The sequence below is a fragment of the Xyrauchen texanus genome, chromosome 6 (assembly GCF_025860055.1).
Source record: "Xyrauchen texanus isolate HMW12.3.18 chromosome 6, RBS_HiC_50CHRs, whole genome shotgun sequence".
Lineage (NCBI taxonomy): Eukaryota > Metazoa > Chordata > Actinopteri > Cypriniformes > Catostomidae > Xyrauchen > Xyrauchen texanus.
In genome coordinates, this window is record NC_068281.1 from 27,977,274 (window position 1) to 27,997,410 (window position 20,137).

The 20,137-nt window shown below is 40.8% G+C and overlaps 1 protein-coding gene across 3 annotated transcripts in view; it reads right to left on the bottom strand.

Moving 5' to 3' along the window:
* The window catches only part of LOC127644945 (chromodomain-helicase-DNA-binding protein 7-like), a 65,120-nt gene that overhangs the window by 11,419 nt on the left and 33,564 nt on the right, over positions 1-20,137 (bottom strand). For all 3 annotated transcript variants that reach the window (XM_052128399.1, XM_052128400.1, XM_052128398.1), the window contains exons 3-22: positions 19,108-19,526; positions 12,661-12,796; positions 12,279-12,401; positions 12,025-12,090; positions 11,227-11,282; positions 10,331-10,445; positions 9,721-9,804; positions 9,409-9,546; positions 9,164-9,285; positions 8,723-8,966; positions 8,381-8,557; positions 7,219-7,362; positions 6,853-7,117; positions 6,421-6,631; positions 5,831-6,026; positions 5,429-5,596; positions 5,007-5,186; positions 2,266-2,376; positions 1,437-1,642; positions 10-209 (exon numbers count right to left, since the gene is read on the bottom strand). In XM_052128399.1, the coding sequence (XP_051984359.1) occupies positions 10-209; positions 1,437-1,642; positions 2,266-2,376; positions 5,007-5,186; positions 5,429-5,596; positions 5,831-6,026; positions 6,421-6,631; positions 6,853-7,117; positions 7,219-7,362; positions 8,381-8,557; positions 8,723-8,966; positions 9,164-9,285; positions 9,409-9,546; positions 9,721-9,804; positions 10,331-10,445; positions 11,227-11,282; positions 12,025-12,090; positions 12,279-12,401; positions 12,661-12,796; positions 19,108-19,526 (3,361 nt within the window). The remainder of the gene's footprint in view (positions 1-9; positions 210-1,436; positions 1,643-2,265; positions 2,377-5,006; positions 5,187-5,428; positions 5,597-5,830; positions 6,027-6,420; positions 6,632-6,852; positions 7,118-7,218; positions 7,363-8,380; positions 8,558-8,722; positions 8,967-9,163; positions 9,286-9,408; positions 9,547-9,720; positions 9,805-10,330; positions 10,446-11,226; positions 11,283-12,024; positions 12,091-12,278; positions 12,402-12,660; positions 12,797-19,107; positions 19,527-20,137) is intronic.

Here is a 20,137-nt window from a genome sequence, read left to right on the forward strand (position 1 = left end):
GTGTCCTACCAGTGTGGTTGGTCAGTGTGCGACTTTGTCCGTCCTCAGTAGGTGTGATGAGGTCCCAGATAAAGCTCTTGATGTTCTCATCTCCACGGTAGTGGAGCAGGCAGTACGCCAGGAGTGCGCGGCAGATGGTCTCTACGTCTCGCTCCCTCAGCGGGCGTTTAAAGCGTCCGTGGGACAGGATGTCACCCCAGCGGCCCCAGCTATGCACAGCAGAGTAGAAATGTTAGCCAAGGCTCCAAGCAAAACATGCAACAACCTTAGTCCTCAAGTACCCTTCAGTTATTTCAAGAAATTAAGCTCTTTTGAACCCAGATTCAATATTCAGTTCTGTTAGATTTTGTAGGGAAGCAGAGGAAATGTCAATTGCATGACATTGAGATAAACTAATAAAAAAACGTGTATGTGTTGTCAGAAAAAACAAAATAATCATAATAAATGTAAGGATCCTTTAAACACAGCACTACTCTATCACTGCTATTTTTCTCAAACTGAAGGAGATACTACTGACTTGCTGGCATGGAGCATGACCAAAGGTTTGATTTATTTGTTACTTGATGGGAGTATTCAAGCTCTCTATCAGTACAGTCCTGCAGGGCTTTTTGGAAAGAGAGGGGGAGGTCTGCTCTGATTTCAGAGCCCTACACTGCTTTTCCAAAAATAAAAAATAAAACATCAGAAGAGACAAAGCCCTCAGACTTGATGGATCTAATTTGCCATTTAGCCCAGGGGTCTAGACGTGTCTGAATGAAAAGTCACTGGTCAGACATGGTGTGTGCAGCCAGCCATGATTAGTGCCGAGTGCACAAGCCTGGCGCTTAATTAACTGTGTGCGAGTTAGATAGTGCCGCGTCTGCCACTGCCCTGGGACAAGCAAGCATGACAAACTCGACCACTGCACTGGTGGGCTATGAGCTACCAGATATTCTCTTCCAAATAGAAAACAAGACAAGGGGTATTTGGATGACAATGAAACAAAGCAGGAAGCTGAAAATTCTGTCTCATGGCACTGGGGTGGACTTTCTGCCAAGGCTGGTTTCCATGGTGAGCTACAATTGAGGGAAATGGAGAAGCTCTCTCTATGGTTTTGAAGGACATGACATGAAGTCTGATGGATAGAGGTGGGAAAACGTGTGGAAGTGGGACAGAATACATTATCAGCAATAGTTTGAGCTTGTAAATGTTATGGAGATTTTTCTCAGCCGTGGCAACACGTTGCCATATATGGTCATGTATAATTAGTTGCCGTTTAGCAGATGATTTTTCCTCAAAAACGACTTGGACCACAAATTATAGCCCTAAAGGTATGCTTAAGTGTGCAATGGCGATATACAATTGTGATATATGCATTTTTGATAACCTTAAAATGTACTAGGCTATGTAAATAAAATTTATATATTCCTACTGTGATATTTCCAAACTGCACTCACCCATACACCAGCAGGTTCTTCTCCACTCTGAAGCACTCACTGCGGGGGTACCCTTGAGTTCGGTCCTGAGGCCTTCTTGGTTTCTGAATGGGCTTGTCCTCCGAGTCACTCTCAAGCTCAGAGTACTCCATCAATTCGTCCTCCTTCATAGAGCTGTAGTGACGTGTCTGCTTCCTAACCCGTGGAGTGTCAATCACCAGATTATTCTGATAAGAGATATGATCTGGGGTTAGAAAGCTCTCTCCAAAGCTCTAAAGACAGCAGAGAGGGGTTCTGCATTTTCAAAACTTATTTCTATGCTATGGTAACACAATGATATATGTTTCCACTACACAGCAAGATAAGACCTCTGCTTAAGGGCACATGCAAAAAACAATATTGTGATAGAACACTTCTGTTATGTAAACCTAACATGATGTTTCACTTCAAGAGAGAACAGAACAGTGGTGATTATGGAAAATGCTTCCCCATAGCCAAGTTTAACCAATTTAGCCTTTGCTCGATTACAGCAGCATTCCATGCGCTATTAGCCTTGTGAAATAAGCGTCATTAATTATGCTCAGATAGCATATTTATGAGTGACACCACTAAGTGTAGTGGAAACAACCCAGACCTGGATTCTAACCATCTTTAGTTATCAATTCTCAGACATATGAATATGATGCCTGTCGAGAGCTGCTAATGCATGACAGTCATTAAATGGAACAATAAATAATCGTCAGTAATTAATCCCTCACACATCTCTACACATAAGAGACGTGCTACGTATTATAGTGCCTTCCATTAAAACTACCCCCCAGCTCCTTTCCTCCATTAAGTTGCAGCTTACCCTGCTACTGATCACATCCATGTCCAGCTCTGCTTTCTTTGCCCATTTTTGCCAGAAATCTGGGTCCTCCAGAGAAATGTCTGTTCTGTTCCCAGAGGACACAAAACTTGCCTGGTAGGGGAATAATAAAAATGGTGAAATCAGAGACATTTTACTCTTTAGTTAGCCCTATTTTAAGAGCAAGATAAGGTTGTAAGCTTATACACTCACCTAAAGGATTATTAGGAACACCATACTAATACTGTGTCTGACCCCCTTTCGCCTTCAGAACTGCCTTAATTCTACGTGGCATTGATTCAACAAGGTGCTGAAAGCATTATTTAGAAATGTTGGCCCATATTGATAGGATAGCATCTTGCAGTTGATGGAGATTTGTGGGATGCACATCCAGGGCACAAAGCTCCCGTTCCACCACATCCCAAAGATGCTCTATTGGGTTGAGATCTGGTGACTGTGGGGGCCATTTTAGTACAGTGAACTCATTGTCATGTTCAAGAAACCAATTTGAAATGATTCGAGCTTTGTGACATGGTGCATTATCCTGCTGGAAGTAGGATGGGTACATGGTGGCCATAAAGGGATGGATATGGTCAGAAACAATGCTCAGGTAGGCTGTGGCATTTAAACGATGCCCAATTGGCACTAAGGGGCCTAAAGTGTGCCAAGAAAACATCCCCCACACCATTACACCACCACCACCAGCCTGCACAGTGGTAACAAGGCATGATGGATCCATGTTCTCATTCTGTTTACGCCTAATTCTGACTCTACCATCTGAATGTCTCAACAGAAATCGAGACTCATCAGACCAGGCAACATTTTTCCAGTCTTCAACTGTCCAATTTTGGTGAGCTCTTGCAAATTGTAGCCTCTTTTTCCTATTTGTAGTGGAGATGAGTGGTACCCGGTGGGGTCTTCTGCTGTTGTAGCCCATCCGCCTCAAGGTTGTGCGTGTTGTGACTTCACAAATGCTTTGCTGCATACCTCGGTTGTAACGAGTGGTTATTTCAGGCAAAGTTGCTCTTCTATCAGCTTGAATCAGTCGGCCCAGTCTCCTCTGACCTCTAGCATCAACAAGGCATTTTTGCCCACAGGACTGCCGCATACTGGATGTTTTTCCCTTTTCACACCATTCTTTGTAAACCCTAGAAATGGTTGTGCGTGAAAATCCCAGTAACTGAGCAGATTGTGAAATACTCAGACCGGCCCGTCTGGCACCAACAACCATGCCACGCTCAAAATTGCTTAAATCACCTTTCTTTCCCATTCTGACATTCAGTTTGGAGTTCAGGAGATTGTCTTGACCAGCACCACACCCCTAAATGCATTGAAGCAACTGCCATGTGATTGGTTGATTAGATAATTGCATTAATGAGAAATTGAACAGGTGTTCCTAATAATCCTTTAGGTGAGTGTATACAGATAATGACTAGTCTAGTTTCAAACCTCTTTTCGCACTATTTTGTCATCAACAAAGTGAAAATGCGTAAATTTTTTTTTTTGCTGAAATATGCGTCTTCTGGCGGTTTCAATTCAAATGGCCTTTTATCGATAAAAATGGTGTGCATGATGACGTCATGCCTAGAAAACACTTTGTCGCATAAGTTAAAGGCAATTAAATTTTGCAATTAAAAGGGAGAAGTTGCCCTTCTGATAGGACTGTAATATTGGTCCTGATGATTAGCCTATCGGAGGTTGCCACCGGTTCCGACCCGAAAGCGAATCATCATGGCCCTGTTCAAGCTGGCAGCCTGCACCTAGTAGTGGGGAAACTTTCGGTCTTAGTATGAAGATCATCCATCGAGGTGCATATGCTGAGTGCACAGCTACTAAAGAAAAACTGATGCAGTGTAATATCAGGGTTTACATATGATACATTCCTGATATTCAATAGGCTGTTTTGAACAATCATCTAAAGTATTGCCATCACAACTGCATTATGTACCGCATATTTGTCCAGCAAATTTTTAACTGAATGAATGCAATTTACATTTATAGTCTTGAAAGTGTAGAACATTCTGAGAACAACATTCAGCCGACTTTTCTAAATCTACAGAACAATGCTAATTGGGTAATGCTAATTTAAGTTTGTGTAAAGAAAAGGCATATATAGGTCTAAAAATATTATTTTTGTAATATGGTAATAATTTAATTTAATGCTTTATTCATTTGGTAGGCTAATTTAATTTAATACAGGAAATTTTGCCAGCATTTTTTAAAAAGCTAAACAATTTATGATATGAGATATTTGTGTTGGCACTTCTGGAAGTGTCATGTTTGCAGCATCGGAACTGTGCTATGCTGTTAAGATCAATCCATAATCAATCATGATCAAGCCAACATGACAAGATTAGACTTTCTGTTTAGGGTCTTAATGCATTTAACAAGTACACCAAATCAAATTGTCTTTAAATGATGTCGTCATGATAAACACAGGCTAACGATTGGGGTACATTCGGTCATGAGACACTCTCAATTTTTGTGTTAATGGCAATTTTCTCGACAAAGTGTTTCCAAACCAGTTTTTCATGACATTTGAAGTATCAACATAGTTTATGCGCTAGAGTTAATCTGAAAAATATTATGATGACACTTGTGAAATTTTAGCAATAATTAGCTTTCTTTCGATGCGCCAAAACATTTTCCACAAAAAAATCTTGGATTGAAATGTAGTTACTGATGTAGTGATTTCAGGAAATATAATGCACCCACAGCCAAAAAATTATCTTAAATGTAATCACCTTTGCAAATGTTGACCCTTTACCCTCTGATTCAATAGTAATGGTTTGTGTGCGTCTTTGCAAAATCTGGTCAATGTCTTCTTCACAGAACTTGGATCCCTCATCCTCCTCATCCATTAGAGCTCCATAGGCTCCTTTCCGCAAGAGGTCCTCAATCTCCTTTTTAGAGAGCTGCTGAACCTGAAAAATAGTAATGAATTAGCTATCCTAAAAGAGATTTCATTAAATGTACTCTTATATTCTTGGGTATTTCATGGAGTGAACAAATTAAGGCAGACTCTAAAAAGGAAAATAAGTCTCTCAGTGCACAGGAATTAGAGGTCCATACACTGACTGCCAAAATGTGGAAAATATGTTTGGTTAATGAACCATCTGGAATATAGTTTTACTGAAACTCCACAAAATGATGATGCAGTTCATACCCCGTTGGCAGCGTTCTCCCTCCCGCTCATGGACTGAAGCACGGCCTTGTCCAATCCCAGCTTCAGACTGGCCTTGTCAAACATCTCCCTTTCGTAGGAGTTTCTGGTGATCAGGCGGTAAATCTTCACAGCCTTGCTCTGTCCGATCCTGTGGCATCGAGCTTGTGCCTGAAGGCAACACCGCAAAATGGTCACACACACACACAGACTTTCAGGACTTGCATACACACACATCATAGAAAAAGGCTGTGGTTGCATAATGTGATAGCTGCATTCCAACCAGTAACTCAGCTGGAAGTGCTCTATTATAATAAGCTTTATAAAATAAAATGGCTTGCGACAAAGGTCTGGTACATTTCATGTGTATTACAATGTCCACCATGGTGAGGAATCCATGCTTACCTGCAAGTCATTCTGAGGGTTCCAGTCAGAGTCAAATATGATGCAGGTATCAGCTGCAGTCAAGTTAATACCCAGTCCTCCAGCCCTGGTGCACAGCAGGAACACAAAGCGGTCTGAGTCTGGTCGTGAGAAGCGGTCAATAGCTGCCTGGCGGAGGTTTCCTCTAACTCTGCCATCTATACGCTCATATGGATACCTAGAGAGCAGAAAATTAGGACAGGTTAAAATTATTAAAATTGATAGTTCAACCAAAAGTTAAAATTCCATGATTATTTACAAATTTCAAACCAGTATGAAATTAATTCTTCCAAAAAACAGAAAAGTAGATGTTAGTTAATGGAGGCTTGCATTGTGCCTTTCCCCGCAACATTTTTCCCATACAATAACAGTCAATGGTGACTGAAGCTAATAAACAACATGAGTGTGAGTACATGATATAAATTTCAGTTTTGGTTAACTATCCCTTCAAGTACTTGCCAAATTACTCCGTTAATTTCCCATTTCTACACCAACATTTTAGATAGCATTTAAATCTTCAAATTGTGTTGCTCTCCAATTTGTTGGCAGTGCTGTAGGATTAGACATCCTACCGTCTCTGAATGAGGTAGTCCTCCAGGATGTCCAGACAGCGCACCATCTGGGAAAAGATGAGCACACGGTGACCCCCAGCCTTCAGTTTGGGGAGCAGCTTGTCGATCAGCACCAGTTTTCCTGCAGCCTGAATCATGGACTGGAGGTGGAATTCTGGGTGGTCTGTGGGATGGCTCTCCCTAAACTCATCCATAATCTTCTCCTCAGCACCTACAGGAACAGAACAGTAAAATGTCTGTTTGGCTGTGGCTAAAGAAACTGTTGAATACATTGTTGCAAGCTTTTACCTTTCAAATGAAATAGTCAAAACACAGGTTATCAAAACAAACCCTTTCACCCTGCTACCAAATTAAAAAAAAATCTATTTTTACATTTTGAACCACACCTTATCTTGTGTTCCTTATGGGTTAATCAGTTTTACTTTTACTCACCATTAATAAGGTAAGGGTGATTGCAACACTTTCTCAGCTCCATCATGGTGTTCAGCAGGTTGGGAGCATTGGCTCCTCCACCACTTCCTCCACTCTTGGATAGGAAGGCAAAGTTTTTCTCCAAGATAGCACGGTAGTATTTCTTCTGCACATTGGTCAGCTCCACCTCGATGATGGTCTCCTCTTTCGGTGCAAGATTCTTTTCCACATCCTCCTTTAGTCGCCGCAGCATCATGGGTTTGAGAATGCCTTGCAGCTTTTGCACCTGAAACCAGCATTTGAGATACATCAGAGACCATCTATCCAGCCATCTCTGAAGGGCTTTAAACAGAGTGTGGTGACTTAACAACTGTTAATATTCTATACCTGTTCCTCTGTCTTCAGATCTCCAAACTCCAGCATGAAGGTGACCTCTGAAGGAAACCTATCTGGCTCCAGGAAGTTGAGGAGACTGAAAAGCTCCTCCACTGTGTTCTGTAGTGGGGTCCCAGTGAGCAGGACTTTATGTTCCTATGGGATATAAAGAATTAAGTGTCATTTTAGAGTAAGAGCCAATCTACAGGGTTCCCACATACTTGCTAATGAATTTCCATGCCCTTTCCAGTCATCTGTGATTACTGGATGAGAGTTTTTAAAACATTCAAATTTAGACTGATTTGCGAATTAATTATTCAGGCCAAATGTATTAATTGGTTCAACAGATTTAGAGCCAAAGGGTGAATTTACACCAGGCTCGTTTGAAGCATTTGTTTTAGAATCTGGTGTGTTTTCTCCCTTAGTTCGGTTTGTTTAGGCAATTGTGAACAAAACAATCGGTCTGAGACCTCCCGACATGCCATATATTTCACAACTCATATCCATCCGACTGATGGGTATTTGCAGCGTAATCTCTGACTGGAAAGCACATTCTGTGCAATGCGGCAACCCTTTGCATAGCCAAAACAATACAATTTGCTATATCAATGAATGATTTAAATCTCAGAACAGCACAAAAATTAACCAATGCAGGGACCGCTCGATCCGATCCGTGTGAAAGAAAACCGAACCAAGAAGAAAATGAACATTGTACAGCACGGTACAGAACAAATCAAACGAGCTACAGATCTGTAAATGCCCATAGACTCAAACTGAACAATTCACTATGATTTGTGTTCAAGTTTTATTCTACACAGGATCAATATCTAGCAGGTTAATTAAAAGAAATATTAAGTGAAAATATATATATATATATATATATATATATATATATATATATATATACACATATACACTATACAAATTAACAACTTTTACTTTGTTTTCCTGGCCTACAAATGTCACAATTGGCTAAATACAATTAAAACAACCTCCATATTTCCAGGTTTTCGATGAATGTGGGAACCCAGCATTTAGTAAAGCTCCTTATAGTACTTCTAGTATTTCATGTACTTATGTCAGCACAATAGTAAGAGACAAAAAGATCAAAGACAGGCAAACAAGTGATTTGGAGCAAAATTATGGGTTTCTTAGTGGATGTGGAGGCACCAACCATGTCCATCATTTTTAGCCCCTCAAGAAGCTTGCAGTTCCTATTCTTGAGCCTATGAGCCTCATCAATGATTACACAGCGCCATGGCACAGTCCGCAGCTCGGGGCAATCTGTCAAGATCATCTCAAACGTGGTGATGATTGCATGGAATTTGTAGGCTCCCTTTATTACCCGGTTCTGCAGAAAGAGAGATTTAGTTTATGATGAAGCACCCTTGAGAACACAGCTTTATGCACAGTCCTGTAGAAACTGGACATCTTGTAAAAAATGACCTCTAATAACTCCCTGAAGAATCGAGGTAATATGATCCATATCCATGCAGTGATAAAAAAAAATGTGTACCTGTGAGTCTCTGTAGTACATCTCGTAAGCCTGAATGGTCTTTCGGCTGGCCTGGCTACCATGATAGACCACTATGTTGAGTTCGGTCCATGTCCTGAACTCCCTCTCCCAGTTGGGAATGGTGGAAAGAGGCGCAATCACCAGGAAAGGACCTTGAATTCCCTTCAGATATATCTCATAGAGCAATGTAATGGACTGGATTGTTTTGCCAAGACCCATTTCATCGGCTAAAATACAGTTTCGTCTAAGAGCAGAAAAAAAGAGTGCAAGTTAATTGTAAGTGTTCGTGCACTGCTAAACATGCATTTTCAAGTAGAAACTGCAATCATTTTACAAACTCCCTGCATTCAAATGGCATTAAAAATGCGGCACCATAATTTTGACTTCAGCCTGTGTATGAGTGAGCAGTGAAGCTGGATGATTGAGTAATCGTATACATACATGTTGTACCAGTTGAAAAGCATCCAGTTGACTCCCTCCAGCTGGTATTCCCTGAGTGAATTGCTGTTTTTATATTCTCTGGAACTCTCCGATTTCTGCCAGTCAGTAGCGGGAGGCCGTTCCTGTTTCAAATAAAACAATTCCTGTTAGTGGTTCCCATGCAACCACAAGAACATGGCCCTCTCCCCTCACTCTCACAGCACTCAAAATAGAAAATAAAGAGCTAGAGGAGTGCCAGCTCATACCACACGCTTCAGCTCTGGATCACGCAACATCACTCTCTTAAACTCCTCAATCTTCCCTTCATCGATGTCTGCTTTTAGCTCCCACGTACTGTCCTCATAGGGCAAGGAGCACCACTTCACCAGGTACAAAGATACAGGCTGCAAGAACAAGCATCAACAGAAGAGTCATCCAAAAGAGGGTTCTAACATTGGGGGGGTTCTATCTGATAACTTAAGTAGCAACCCATCTTCAGAGAGCTATAAATCAATCCATGTATTGAGAGACAGATGGTTGAGAATGAGTGAACCGGATGGATGAGAGAAAAGGCATACCTCTCCATTTTCATCAGTGCTTTCAGACACATCCAGAACCCTGTCCACCTCCACATAATCTGGGTTGAAGGGCTCATCATCCATCTGACAATGAGAGTGCGATTGATTGGTTAGACGGAACACTGCAGAATGGTGGTTTCTCTACCAAATGAGACAACTCCATCAAACCTCTAAATCAGAATCTACCTGGTGGAACATTTTCTCAGCTTTTCTGATGCGGTTGGCATAAATCTCTCTGGGAAAAACCCCACCTGGATTTAGTTTGATTGAAAAGCCCTTTTGAATGTAGCGTGGAGTAGTGTGGCTCACCAGAAATGAAAGTCTTCAACAGCACACATTTCAACCCAACAGCTTGAATTACTTTAATTTGTAAACTGAGCTAGGCAGCATGTGCAGTGTCTCGCTGGGAGATTGCGTGCAACAGAGATAAGGGTTTGAAGTGAGGCATTTTATTGCCTTAGCGTGGATGAGACTGTTCAAAAAGCCATCATAATACCAGCACAACAACCCCCCACCCCCACCATTATCAGTGAGGGCCATAAAATGTGTGTGTGTGGGGGAAATAAAACAAAATGGTGGATGACAAGTAAAATGGAGGATTGATGCTAACCTCACTTAGGAAGTTACTGAGGGCATGCTTGGCTTTAAACCTCTTGACCTTCTGCTGTATTCTCTTGTCTTTCTCCAGCTCTTCAATATCTGCCCAGCGACAGTGCAGGTACGAACTGAGGAAAGAGAAAAATCCCTGGGTGATCTCAAAGAGAAACTATTGTGCATAAATGAGCACTTAAACCCAAAGATAAACAGGACTGAGCCTGTTAATATAGGAGCATGGTAAGGATTTTTGTTTTGGTCATATGCAAAAGGAACCTGACTGTAATGATGCCCTAATTTTGCAGCGTAAATCCAGCAAATGTTTCAATTTCTATTCAATGTATATTTATAACAGTACCCTGTGTATTGTATTATCCTTGCATTAAAAAAATAACTAGTCAAAACTACTGTGATAGAGTTTAAAAATACAGCTGATGAGGGAAAGACAGTAAATTTGGCATCTAGTGACTGCATTAATCCATCTCTATTTTTTTCCTCTTTTGGAAAATTGTGGAAACATAAGTGTACATTCTCTTTTGTTGAAATGCAAAAATAATATTTCTCTACAGAAGGAAATGTGAAAAGGTGTCCATAAATTATTTTCAAAGGTGTATTGACAGGCCATGATTCAAGTGTATTAAACTTTCCTGAATCTTTGAGAAGCAGCTTATGGCATAATAATTTAATAGGAGCACTGTACACTAACAGTTGCTTGTTTGCACTTTTTGGCTATTAGGTCCTATTAATGTTTAACTTCTAAGATTACATGATTGTGCACACAGTACCAACAGTGCTGCTCCAACATAGTGTGTTTGTCTGAAAGGACTGAAAGGAATATCGATCATTCTGTAATTTTCAACATTATGCAAGAGCCAAATTAGACAGGCTTTGTAGATCGTTTTGAACACTCACAAGCCTTTGAATTTGACATAAAACTCCTCAACCTCCACCTCTTCACCCGACTCCAGCTGTAAAACAAAAGCAAATCAGGAACATTATTTGGTGTTTGAAATTAGAATTTTCATAACATGTTTGAAGCATACAAATCACTATTATGCGAAAATTCCACCCAGCCATCACACGTATAACCCATTTCCTGTGACAAACAAGTTGTGAAGCTTTGCATTCTGGCATTGATTTCTGTTCTCTAACTCTAATGCCCCAGGACAAAAGAGCAATCCTCCTCCTATTCTCTTTCTCCAGCAAGTAGTGCGTTGCACGGCTGAGTCATGAATCACTTCATCTCCTCTACCACACACAGCCTCATTCACAGGGATCTGACCCGGGGCCTGGCTTCCTGCCAAACCACAGCGCTACGGCAGACGCCAAACCTACCATTTCCTCGGGCGGGAGCCCATTTGCAGCTGTGCTACTAAGAGCAGTGCACGGTGTATTATTTTTGGCCAGCAAGCTTGGGGAGCTTTGTTTTGTGGAGCTGTTTCAAAGGAGTAACATTGCACGCTACTGCTGCCACTGCCTGCGTGTAAGGTGCTAGGATTAATCACGCTGAGAGACAGTTTATTCTTACATGGCTTCATCTCAAGACCTCGCACAGGCTTTGCTCTGAACCGGCCATGGCTCAGCAGCGCTGTCAGCCTTTGCCAGATTAATACCACTACTGTCAGCCGAAGACAACTGTTAGGTGTAATCTGCCCTTATCCAGTAGAGAGCAGCTGTTAAAGCTCATGTGAGAGGCTTTGCGCAGCTCACCTCTTTCTTTCCCATGCGCATCCCCATGATCTTCTCCACCACAGGGCCCTCCGCATCTGGCAACTCCTACAATACACGGAAATGAAAGACACACTCAATGTGAGAACATCCATCATGCATATTAAAAAACAGCATGTTACATCAACAAGTTTCCAACTCTGTCACGTTGACTCCTAATTACCCAAGCAACAAACATAATCATAAATGCTAATTCAACACAAAAACACACATCTGTAAGTTTAGATGGCACCGACCTGCTGCTCAGAAGTGGTTGGAGATTTTGGACCTGGGGAGTCATCTCCATCTTCATCAGAAATTCTGAACTCCAGATCCTCAGTGTAGCGTTTCCTTTTTACCTGCCGGCTAGAGCGTCTCTTCTGTAGTCAGCACAGACATACAAAATTATACATTTTCAGAATACTAAAATCACAACACAAAATGTTTTTCAAAAGTTGCAAGTTTCCAAAATGTAAGAGTTCTGAGACATTAACAAACCAGCCAGAACATAATGGTTCTAAAGACTGCAAAGATTTCAACAGGATCAACAATTTCAACAGGACTAACAAAAAAATAATAATAATTACACCTCACCTAATCCCTAGGGAGAATGATTAGCAACAGAGATTTTTTTTTTACCTGAACGCTATCATCCTCTTCCTCCTCTGGTGAATGTGGCGGTGTTTTCTCAACATCGGAGTTGACCGAGGGCTCTCTCTTGCGCTTTGCCTCTTTCTTGATGCTGTTACCGGACTCTGAGTCAGATTTCTTAGCACTGTGGGTGAGCAGGGATGTTTGGTTAGTAACAGTTTCAACCAACAAACCACAGATTATACTGATTAGTGTTTTTTTTTTTTTTTGTAATAAAGAACTAACTGAATAGCAGGTGCCAACTGCCATACATGTAGTTGGACATAAGTCCATTAATCTATGCTATTATAGGTATCTGGCTACCATTTCTTTCAAGTTTTTCACTATAAATCACCTTCACACTTTTTAAAATTTTCTGCAGTGAGACAAATAATTTAAAAAAGACTATTAATTTGAGGTCATAAATGATTGTTTAATAAATTACAAAAATGTTGTCTACATTAGTTTTAGATGGAGTTACTTGTCATATCAACTAATAATGCAAGTCCTGTACAAAAGAATAACGGACCAAGTACAGAAACAATGATATGGTGCGTTAACTCCACAGGCATAAGACAGTGCACAGTTTCCTGTAGCCCTCACATGGACAAAGGGAATGGAAACAAAAAAGGGCTTTTGGGGCTGTCCCACTTGTGTTCAGTTTCAGACACAACAGCAGAGGGAATGAGAGTAAGTGAAGAGAGGAAATGAGTTAACTCCACTTCCAGTTCAGTGTCGTCCTCTCTCCCTGCCACATATTACACAATGCAGGGAGGCTTTTGCGCGCTCTCGCTCTGGGGGCCCTCTCTCATTTTCATTTGCACGCCAAGAGTAATCAAATCGCCCTGGTAACCGGCGGTCACATGACCCGCACCTGTTCCTCTGGCTGGACGCCACTGGCTAAAGCCATCTGCTTGCCTCAGTCAGAGTCTCTCTCTACAACACTCCACAAGCACCTGCAGCCACAACGCTCTGTGGCTTTGGGTTTCATACAGTCACTACTCAGCAAACACAGCCAGAAATAAGGAAAAAAAGAAAGGCATAAAGGAACGAGGAAGCCATGAGGAAAGGAAAAACACTCAGTTGCATGGTGGGTTTGGGGGCTGCAGGCTTCCTTTCCATGGCTGATCTTATGAATCATAGAAGGCAAAGAGCTGTTACAGAACCCAGGCAACACACAGAAGCTCCAGAATTATAGTCTAATCGGAAGGGCTGGAAATAGAGGGGCTAATTGGCATTAGTAGGGGGAGGACACAGGCCCTGCTGCAGGTTTTGTGAGACACACAGCTCCAGTGCTGACACTCAGGAGGAGAAAGGGCCAGAGGGTTAATGGGACACCTGCCGTTGCCAGTGAGATGACTCATCTTCAGCTGGACCCCCCTCCAATGGTGCTCGTTCTAATAGCATCTGCACTCACACAAACATACACACAAAATGTTAACCCTCAACAGCTTATTTGCAGTAATGCACAGGTGCAAACGTAAACACGCATACATAAACAATGACATAGAACCACAGAGAACAAACATGCTATAACAAGTTTGCAAAGGTAAACACAAAATGGATGTCTGTATTCTTCAAAAGCAACCAGGCCAATTAAAAGGCACCAAACAATATAAGGTGTCATATATAGGCCTGTCGTGATTTTATGGTTATTTGATCTAATTGGGATTTGAAATTATTTTGCGCATCAAATTACAATTTTACTATGCAAATAAGGAATGTCATTTAACATTAGCATAATGGCAAATGTTCTTGGTCATTAAAAATTGTGGAAGATAATAGAATGAAACGTGTTTTGTTACACAGAATCTTATAGATCTTAATGCAAAATAAGGGTTAGTGCCTCGAAATATTGTGTGAAAGTGATGGATTTTGCACAGAAATATTTTACTATTGCATACTTTATATTATAATAGATATTCAGGTTGGCTGCATTCCAAAAATTACTGTGTGAAAAGTACTATGACTTAAGTTGACTAAAAAGGGAGACAAAGTACTAGAAAATATTTTGATAATCAATTATTTTTCATGTCATTCTACCCATGCAATAAAGTTTTTAAAGCCATAAAAGGACATCATTACCATTTTATTATATGATTCAAAGTTCAATATAAATGACTTCTTAATGGGTATAATATATATATATATATATATATATATATATATATATATATATATATATATATATATATATATATATATATATATATAAATAAAAGGACAGGACATTAAAACAAAGACATGAACACACAATTATACAAACAGAGTGCTACTGAGGGCAATCAAAGTGGGTGTGTGTTCAAAATTGCACTAAACTCTGCATGAAATTTTTGAGAGAGGAAATGCCTGTCTTACCGAGAGTGCTGGACTGTGAGGGAGAATGTGTGGAAAGAGGATGTGTGTGGCTGAGTTGATAAATGTGAGAGAATGAACAGAAACTGTACGTGGAATGAGAGGAAGGGCTAAAAGGAGAGATTCTACGCAAGTATGGAGAGTGATAATGGGTGGAAAAGGACAGTGTAAACATGCAAGAGTTTGTGAAAGTGTTAGGGGCCAATCAATGTGAAACCTTGGCATGCGTGTAGAGAGCAGAAATCACAACCTTTGCATGTGCCTGAAGGAAGAAGCTGAAGGTTAGCAATGGAATCACACATTGGGCTCCTACAGCAAGGTCATCCAAGCTGTAGAGCCATTTAATTACTCGCCATCACTGACAAGGCAGTTTCATTTTCTTATACTGCTACCCAGAGCTGTAGATGCATACATGCAACAACCAGATACAAAATCAAAAATTTTGAATTTCAGACCCCCATATTTTTCGGGTTGATCCTCTTGAAAAACAACAGATCTCAAGGTGGCTAATTTGTCCAGGTACTATTCAACCAACTTGCCCCCCCCCCCAAAGTAAAGGGTTTTTCACGTGTATACTGTGTGGGTTGGCTATTCGTTTTAAATGTGCGAGGCTTTGATGGAAGTGGGCAGCACCAGCGATGTGTGTCTGCACTTTTGCTTGTCCCCCAGCGTTCTGCACACTTCATCTTCAATCTATTAACCGTACAATCTCATTCTCACTCTCTCTCTCTCTCTCTCTCTCTGATCACCAAAGCAGCAAACACAAGGCTTCACAGGAACTGAACCCTCCTAACCCCTGGTGGGACAGTCCTGCCAGTCTTGGAAGGACAAAATAAACGGAGGATATTTAGCCATTTCTTTCTTTGAATTGGATGTTTAGCCCTTTCTTTCTGTTGTGCAAACCACCTCTCTGCACTTTGTCTTTTAACTTTATTTTTCTTTGCTGAAGCCTGGAGGGGTGACTAGACGGAGTTGTTGTTTGAGGACAAATAAGCAAGCAGTCTGGTGTAAAGGTGCTGAAGTGAGACTTGCGAGCAAGGCATGCTGGTCCCACGAGCGAAGAGCATTAAGTACACAAAATGCAACACTTCCTATGCAACCACACAACTGTTGTGGTTTTCGTATCTGAGTGCACAGGATGTAGTGAAGATAATCTACTAGTGAGAGAGAATGTGACTTCTTCGACATTAGACACAAATTAAAATTGAAGGGCCGGGAGATCTACCAACCAGGTTAGGTGGTTTTGCCGTTAGAAAACACCACCACTGACTAAAATGGGGGATTTGCTAGAGTTGCTTGAGAACCTGCCAATAAAATGAAGATGAGAGGTGTATATTTGCAATGCAAAACAGTACTCTTGTGGGGGAAAGAGCCACATGCGATGCACCACTGAGAAGGGATCTTTCTGAAGCGTTTGATGGTGGTGTGTATATGGAAAACAAACCTGAGCACACAGATACTTACATTTTACCCTGGGTGTGTCCTAAGAATTACTATTTATAGTTGTACTTTGTCATAAGGACACGGACAACAGGCAGGGGCCAAGACTTGAAGTCCAATTTTGCTTATTCCATTCTGTTTTCTTGATTGAAATGAGTAACTAACTAAACAAGGAAAGTGTTAAAAGAGAGATGATAGGAAAAAGTAGTTGGAAAATACAGATGGGGAAGGGAAATTACAGTAAGTATTTTGCAGACACTTATCCAAAGCGACTTTGAGTGCACTCAATGTATACATTTGATCAGTTTGTGTGTGGGATTCGAACCCAAGAACTGGCGTTGCTAGTGCCATGCTCAACCAGTTTAGCTTTAAATAAATAAAACTGTAAAATATGTAATGTTCTATGTGGATTAAAAGCTGTAGCTCACTTTTTGAGAAATGGGGCCACACTTTTAAAAACTATCCACAGGGCTCACCAACCCTACACATCCAACATTGTAGCAGATTTGGTCAAATTCAGGTTGGAATGATTAATGAGACCGCATTGTGGACTAACTAACATTAGGTGCCATTTTGAATAGAGTCATCCTCCTCCGCTTTTCCTCTCATACACATACTTCATCCCTCCCCCTTCCGATGACCTACTGCTCTGGCACAGTGCTGCAGATGCACTGCTGAGTGCTTGATTTGGCCCAGCCCTTTTCCTCTGGATAAAAGGGAACCGGCGGTGGAGTGGCGGGGCTTTGGATGGGCGGGGGGAGGAGGTTAAGGGGGAGGCTGACAAATTCCTTAGTCGGCTCATGTTACTACCTCAGCAAGAGGAAAAATGGTCATGCAACATTGCTGCTTTGCATATTTAAGTTGAATGCAATTTTTCATTTTCAGGGGGATGGCAGAGGGAAAAAAGGAATAGGGGGCATCATTCAAACATGATAATTCAGCAAAATAATTATGATATACATCCAGGAGAGATAAAAATACTGAGGAAAAATTATATTATACTGTTTTAGGCAGTGACTGGTAGACACATGAACTACCTCTCCGTCCTGACTGACTCCTTTCATAGTACAAAAGTCCAGCAAAGTTGAGAATGCATGCTATAGCTTCAATGTTCGGAATGATGTGAAACTATTAACTAGTCTCCAGAATTAACCTGTTAATACGCAATTTCCCCACACTCGGGAGTGACATCACTCTGCTTATATTTACAATATAATTTACCATTTATATCAAATTATAAATCTTTTCAAAAGGTCTAAGGGTTCAACATTGATATCCGATCTCTGTTTCACGATAGCAATGCTTTAGAAACAGCAATTTAGTTATTTGTGCCAGGAGTACAAATGAAAAAATGCAATATGAAAATGGGACTTCATACCTTTATGAAAATGAAAGATGAATCCAGTTCGCCACACTTGGGTCAATTGTCCATGTCAAGTGTTCATTGAAAAACATCCAATTGCACTTTGTCCATAAAAGTGATCAATCTGGGAAATATTGATATATTCTCCATTGTTTACATGAGATTGCACCTGAAAGAATTACCCTTCATCAACGTTCTTCAACAAACTATGCAATCTGAGCAGCATTCATGTTGTAAAACTGTATATTATCGTATATATTAGAGTTTTGTAAACAAAATGAGTGTGTCTCCAAAGTCTTATTTTTAAAAAAGCGGCATAGTTTTATTCATAAATGCCAAGCAGTGCAGTCAGATTGTGTGTTGTCTTGAAAGGCAGAGCCTTAATTTTACTCTGTACACCGACAGCTATTTTACACAGATAAAAGCTTGCAGGAACCTCAGTTTTTGTTAGATCATCTTTCAAATTTGAAACGTAACTTCTTTAGACTTGTGGCTTTGAGATCATTGTATTTCTGGGTTGTCTTGGCACTTATATTATTGTTTTTTTAGATTATAAAAACATGTTCAGCACAAAATATTTCCATTACTATAAACTTCAGCTTCTCTAACTACAACAAATTACAACATATATTAATTCTGAAACTTGGGAAATAAAGCCCAAAGTGTCTTCTTTCAAAAGATACTACAACTGTGTCCATTCTCCAAAGGGTCCAGTAAATACATCCGTATAAGTTCAGGTATGCCATTTTCATGGTTTGTGCTCAAAAAGGGGGTGCGTATCAACAGGTTAAGTAACTGGGTGAGGCTTGATCAGGTCCACTGAAGTCTGTGGTTTAGTGCCTGTAGCTCGATGCAAAAAGCTGAAGCAAGTACACATAGCCTTTGTAAAATATCAAAGCCCTTAAGTGTGAAGGTTATAAAGCAGAACACAACCTCAAACACTTCTAAATTGACTGAACTCAGATATGGTAACATCAAAATTAGATGGGACAAGTTCTAGAAAACAACTGCTACAAAATGTTTCTACAGTTAAATGAACCGGATGATACCATGAGGGGTCTGTGACTCCTTCCACGTGTATGCTGGTCAAAACATACAGGATAGATATCATTCATAACCCTTTATGCATTAGAAAGGTCATGCGAATAAAGGGATTTATTTGCACAATTCAGATCAAACAACACCCAGAATGCAGTTAGGAAATGTCCATATGATTTAATGGGAGGATAAATGCTAAAAATGCTCAAGCTACTGTACTGCGATTTAGGTCAACCCAAATTAGCGGTACAGTCACGTACCTGGACTTTTTGGAAGTCTTAGACTTCAGGGTGGTGGCCTTCACTTTTTTCTCCTTAGGTTCCTTGGGTTCTTTGGGTGTCTTGGGAGCCTTAGGTGTTTTGGGAATCTTGGGCTCTTTCGGTTCCTTGGGCTCCTTATCCTTTGGCTTCTTCTTGCTCTTCTTTTCAACGGCAGACTGATCCATGGGAGTCACAAGAGAGTCTCTCTCATTCACCAGAGCTGCTGTTCCACCAGCCTCACTACTGATGTCATTAGCCTCCTGGCCTTCACTCACCTTTACTTTTTTCTTTTTCTTTTTTTTTGGCTTGATCTCACTCTCTGTCTGCTGTATGTCACAGTTGGCTGGTTGCAGGTTTGGGCCTGAGGCAGGTGTATTAATAGATGACATCATCTCCAGAGAAGGGTCTGATGGGGAATGCTGACAACAGAGGAGGAGTATGTCAGTACCAAGAATTAACATCAATAAAAAATGACTACACAATATAAAAAGTAATTTAAAAAAAAATAAAAAAAAATCACATGAGGATTCAAGAGAAATCTCTACCATTCACAGCCACAACTAACTGATGCTTGTGGCATCACTGCTTCATTAAACTGGATGTTTGGAGTGGATCATTCTTAATAGCAAAAATGTTCTTTCCCCAGACAAGCTAGACTAAGTGGGGGGAAAGAGTGAATAAAAGCATCTACACACTTTAATGTACTGCTGCCCCTGCTGCTGTTGGCCACTGAGGCATGCTATGTTACTTAGTCAGATTCCCTTGCTCCCATTAGTGCCAGTGCTAGTTGTAGCTCAGCAGAATTAATGTTACAATGGTTCTGCATCTCTGCTTGCAGTTGCAGTGGTATCTCAACTCTCCTCTCCATTCATGGCAAAGACAGACTGACAGGAAACATGCTGGCAGCTGTGCCAAGTGTCCAGCTTCCCAAAGTCCCAGCAGCAGATGGGACTGAGGAATTATGACACTAATAAATTATATCTATACTTTGTAAATGCGGATGCCTCAGTTTTATACATCAGAAGAAAAA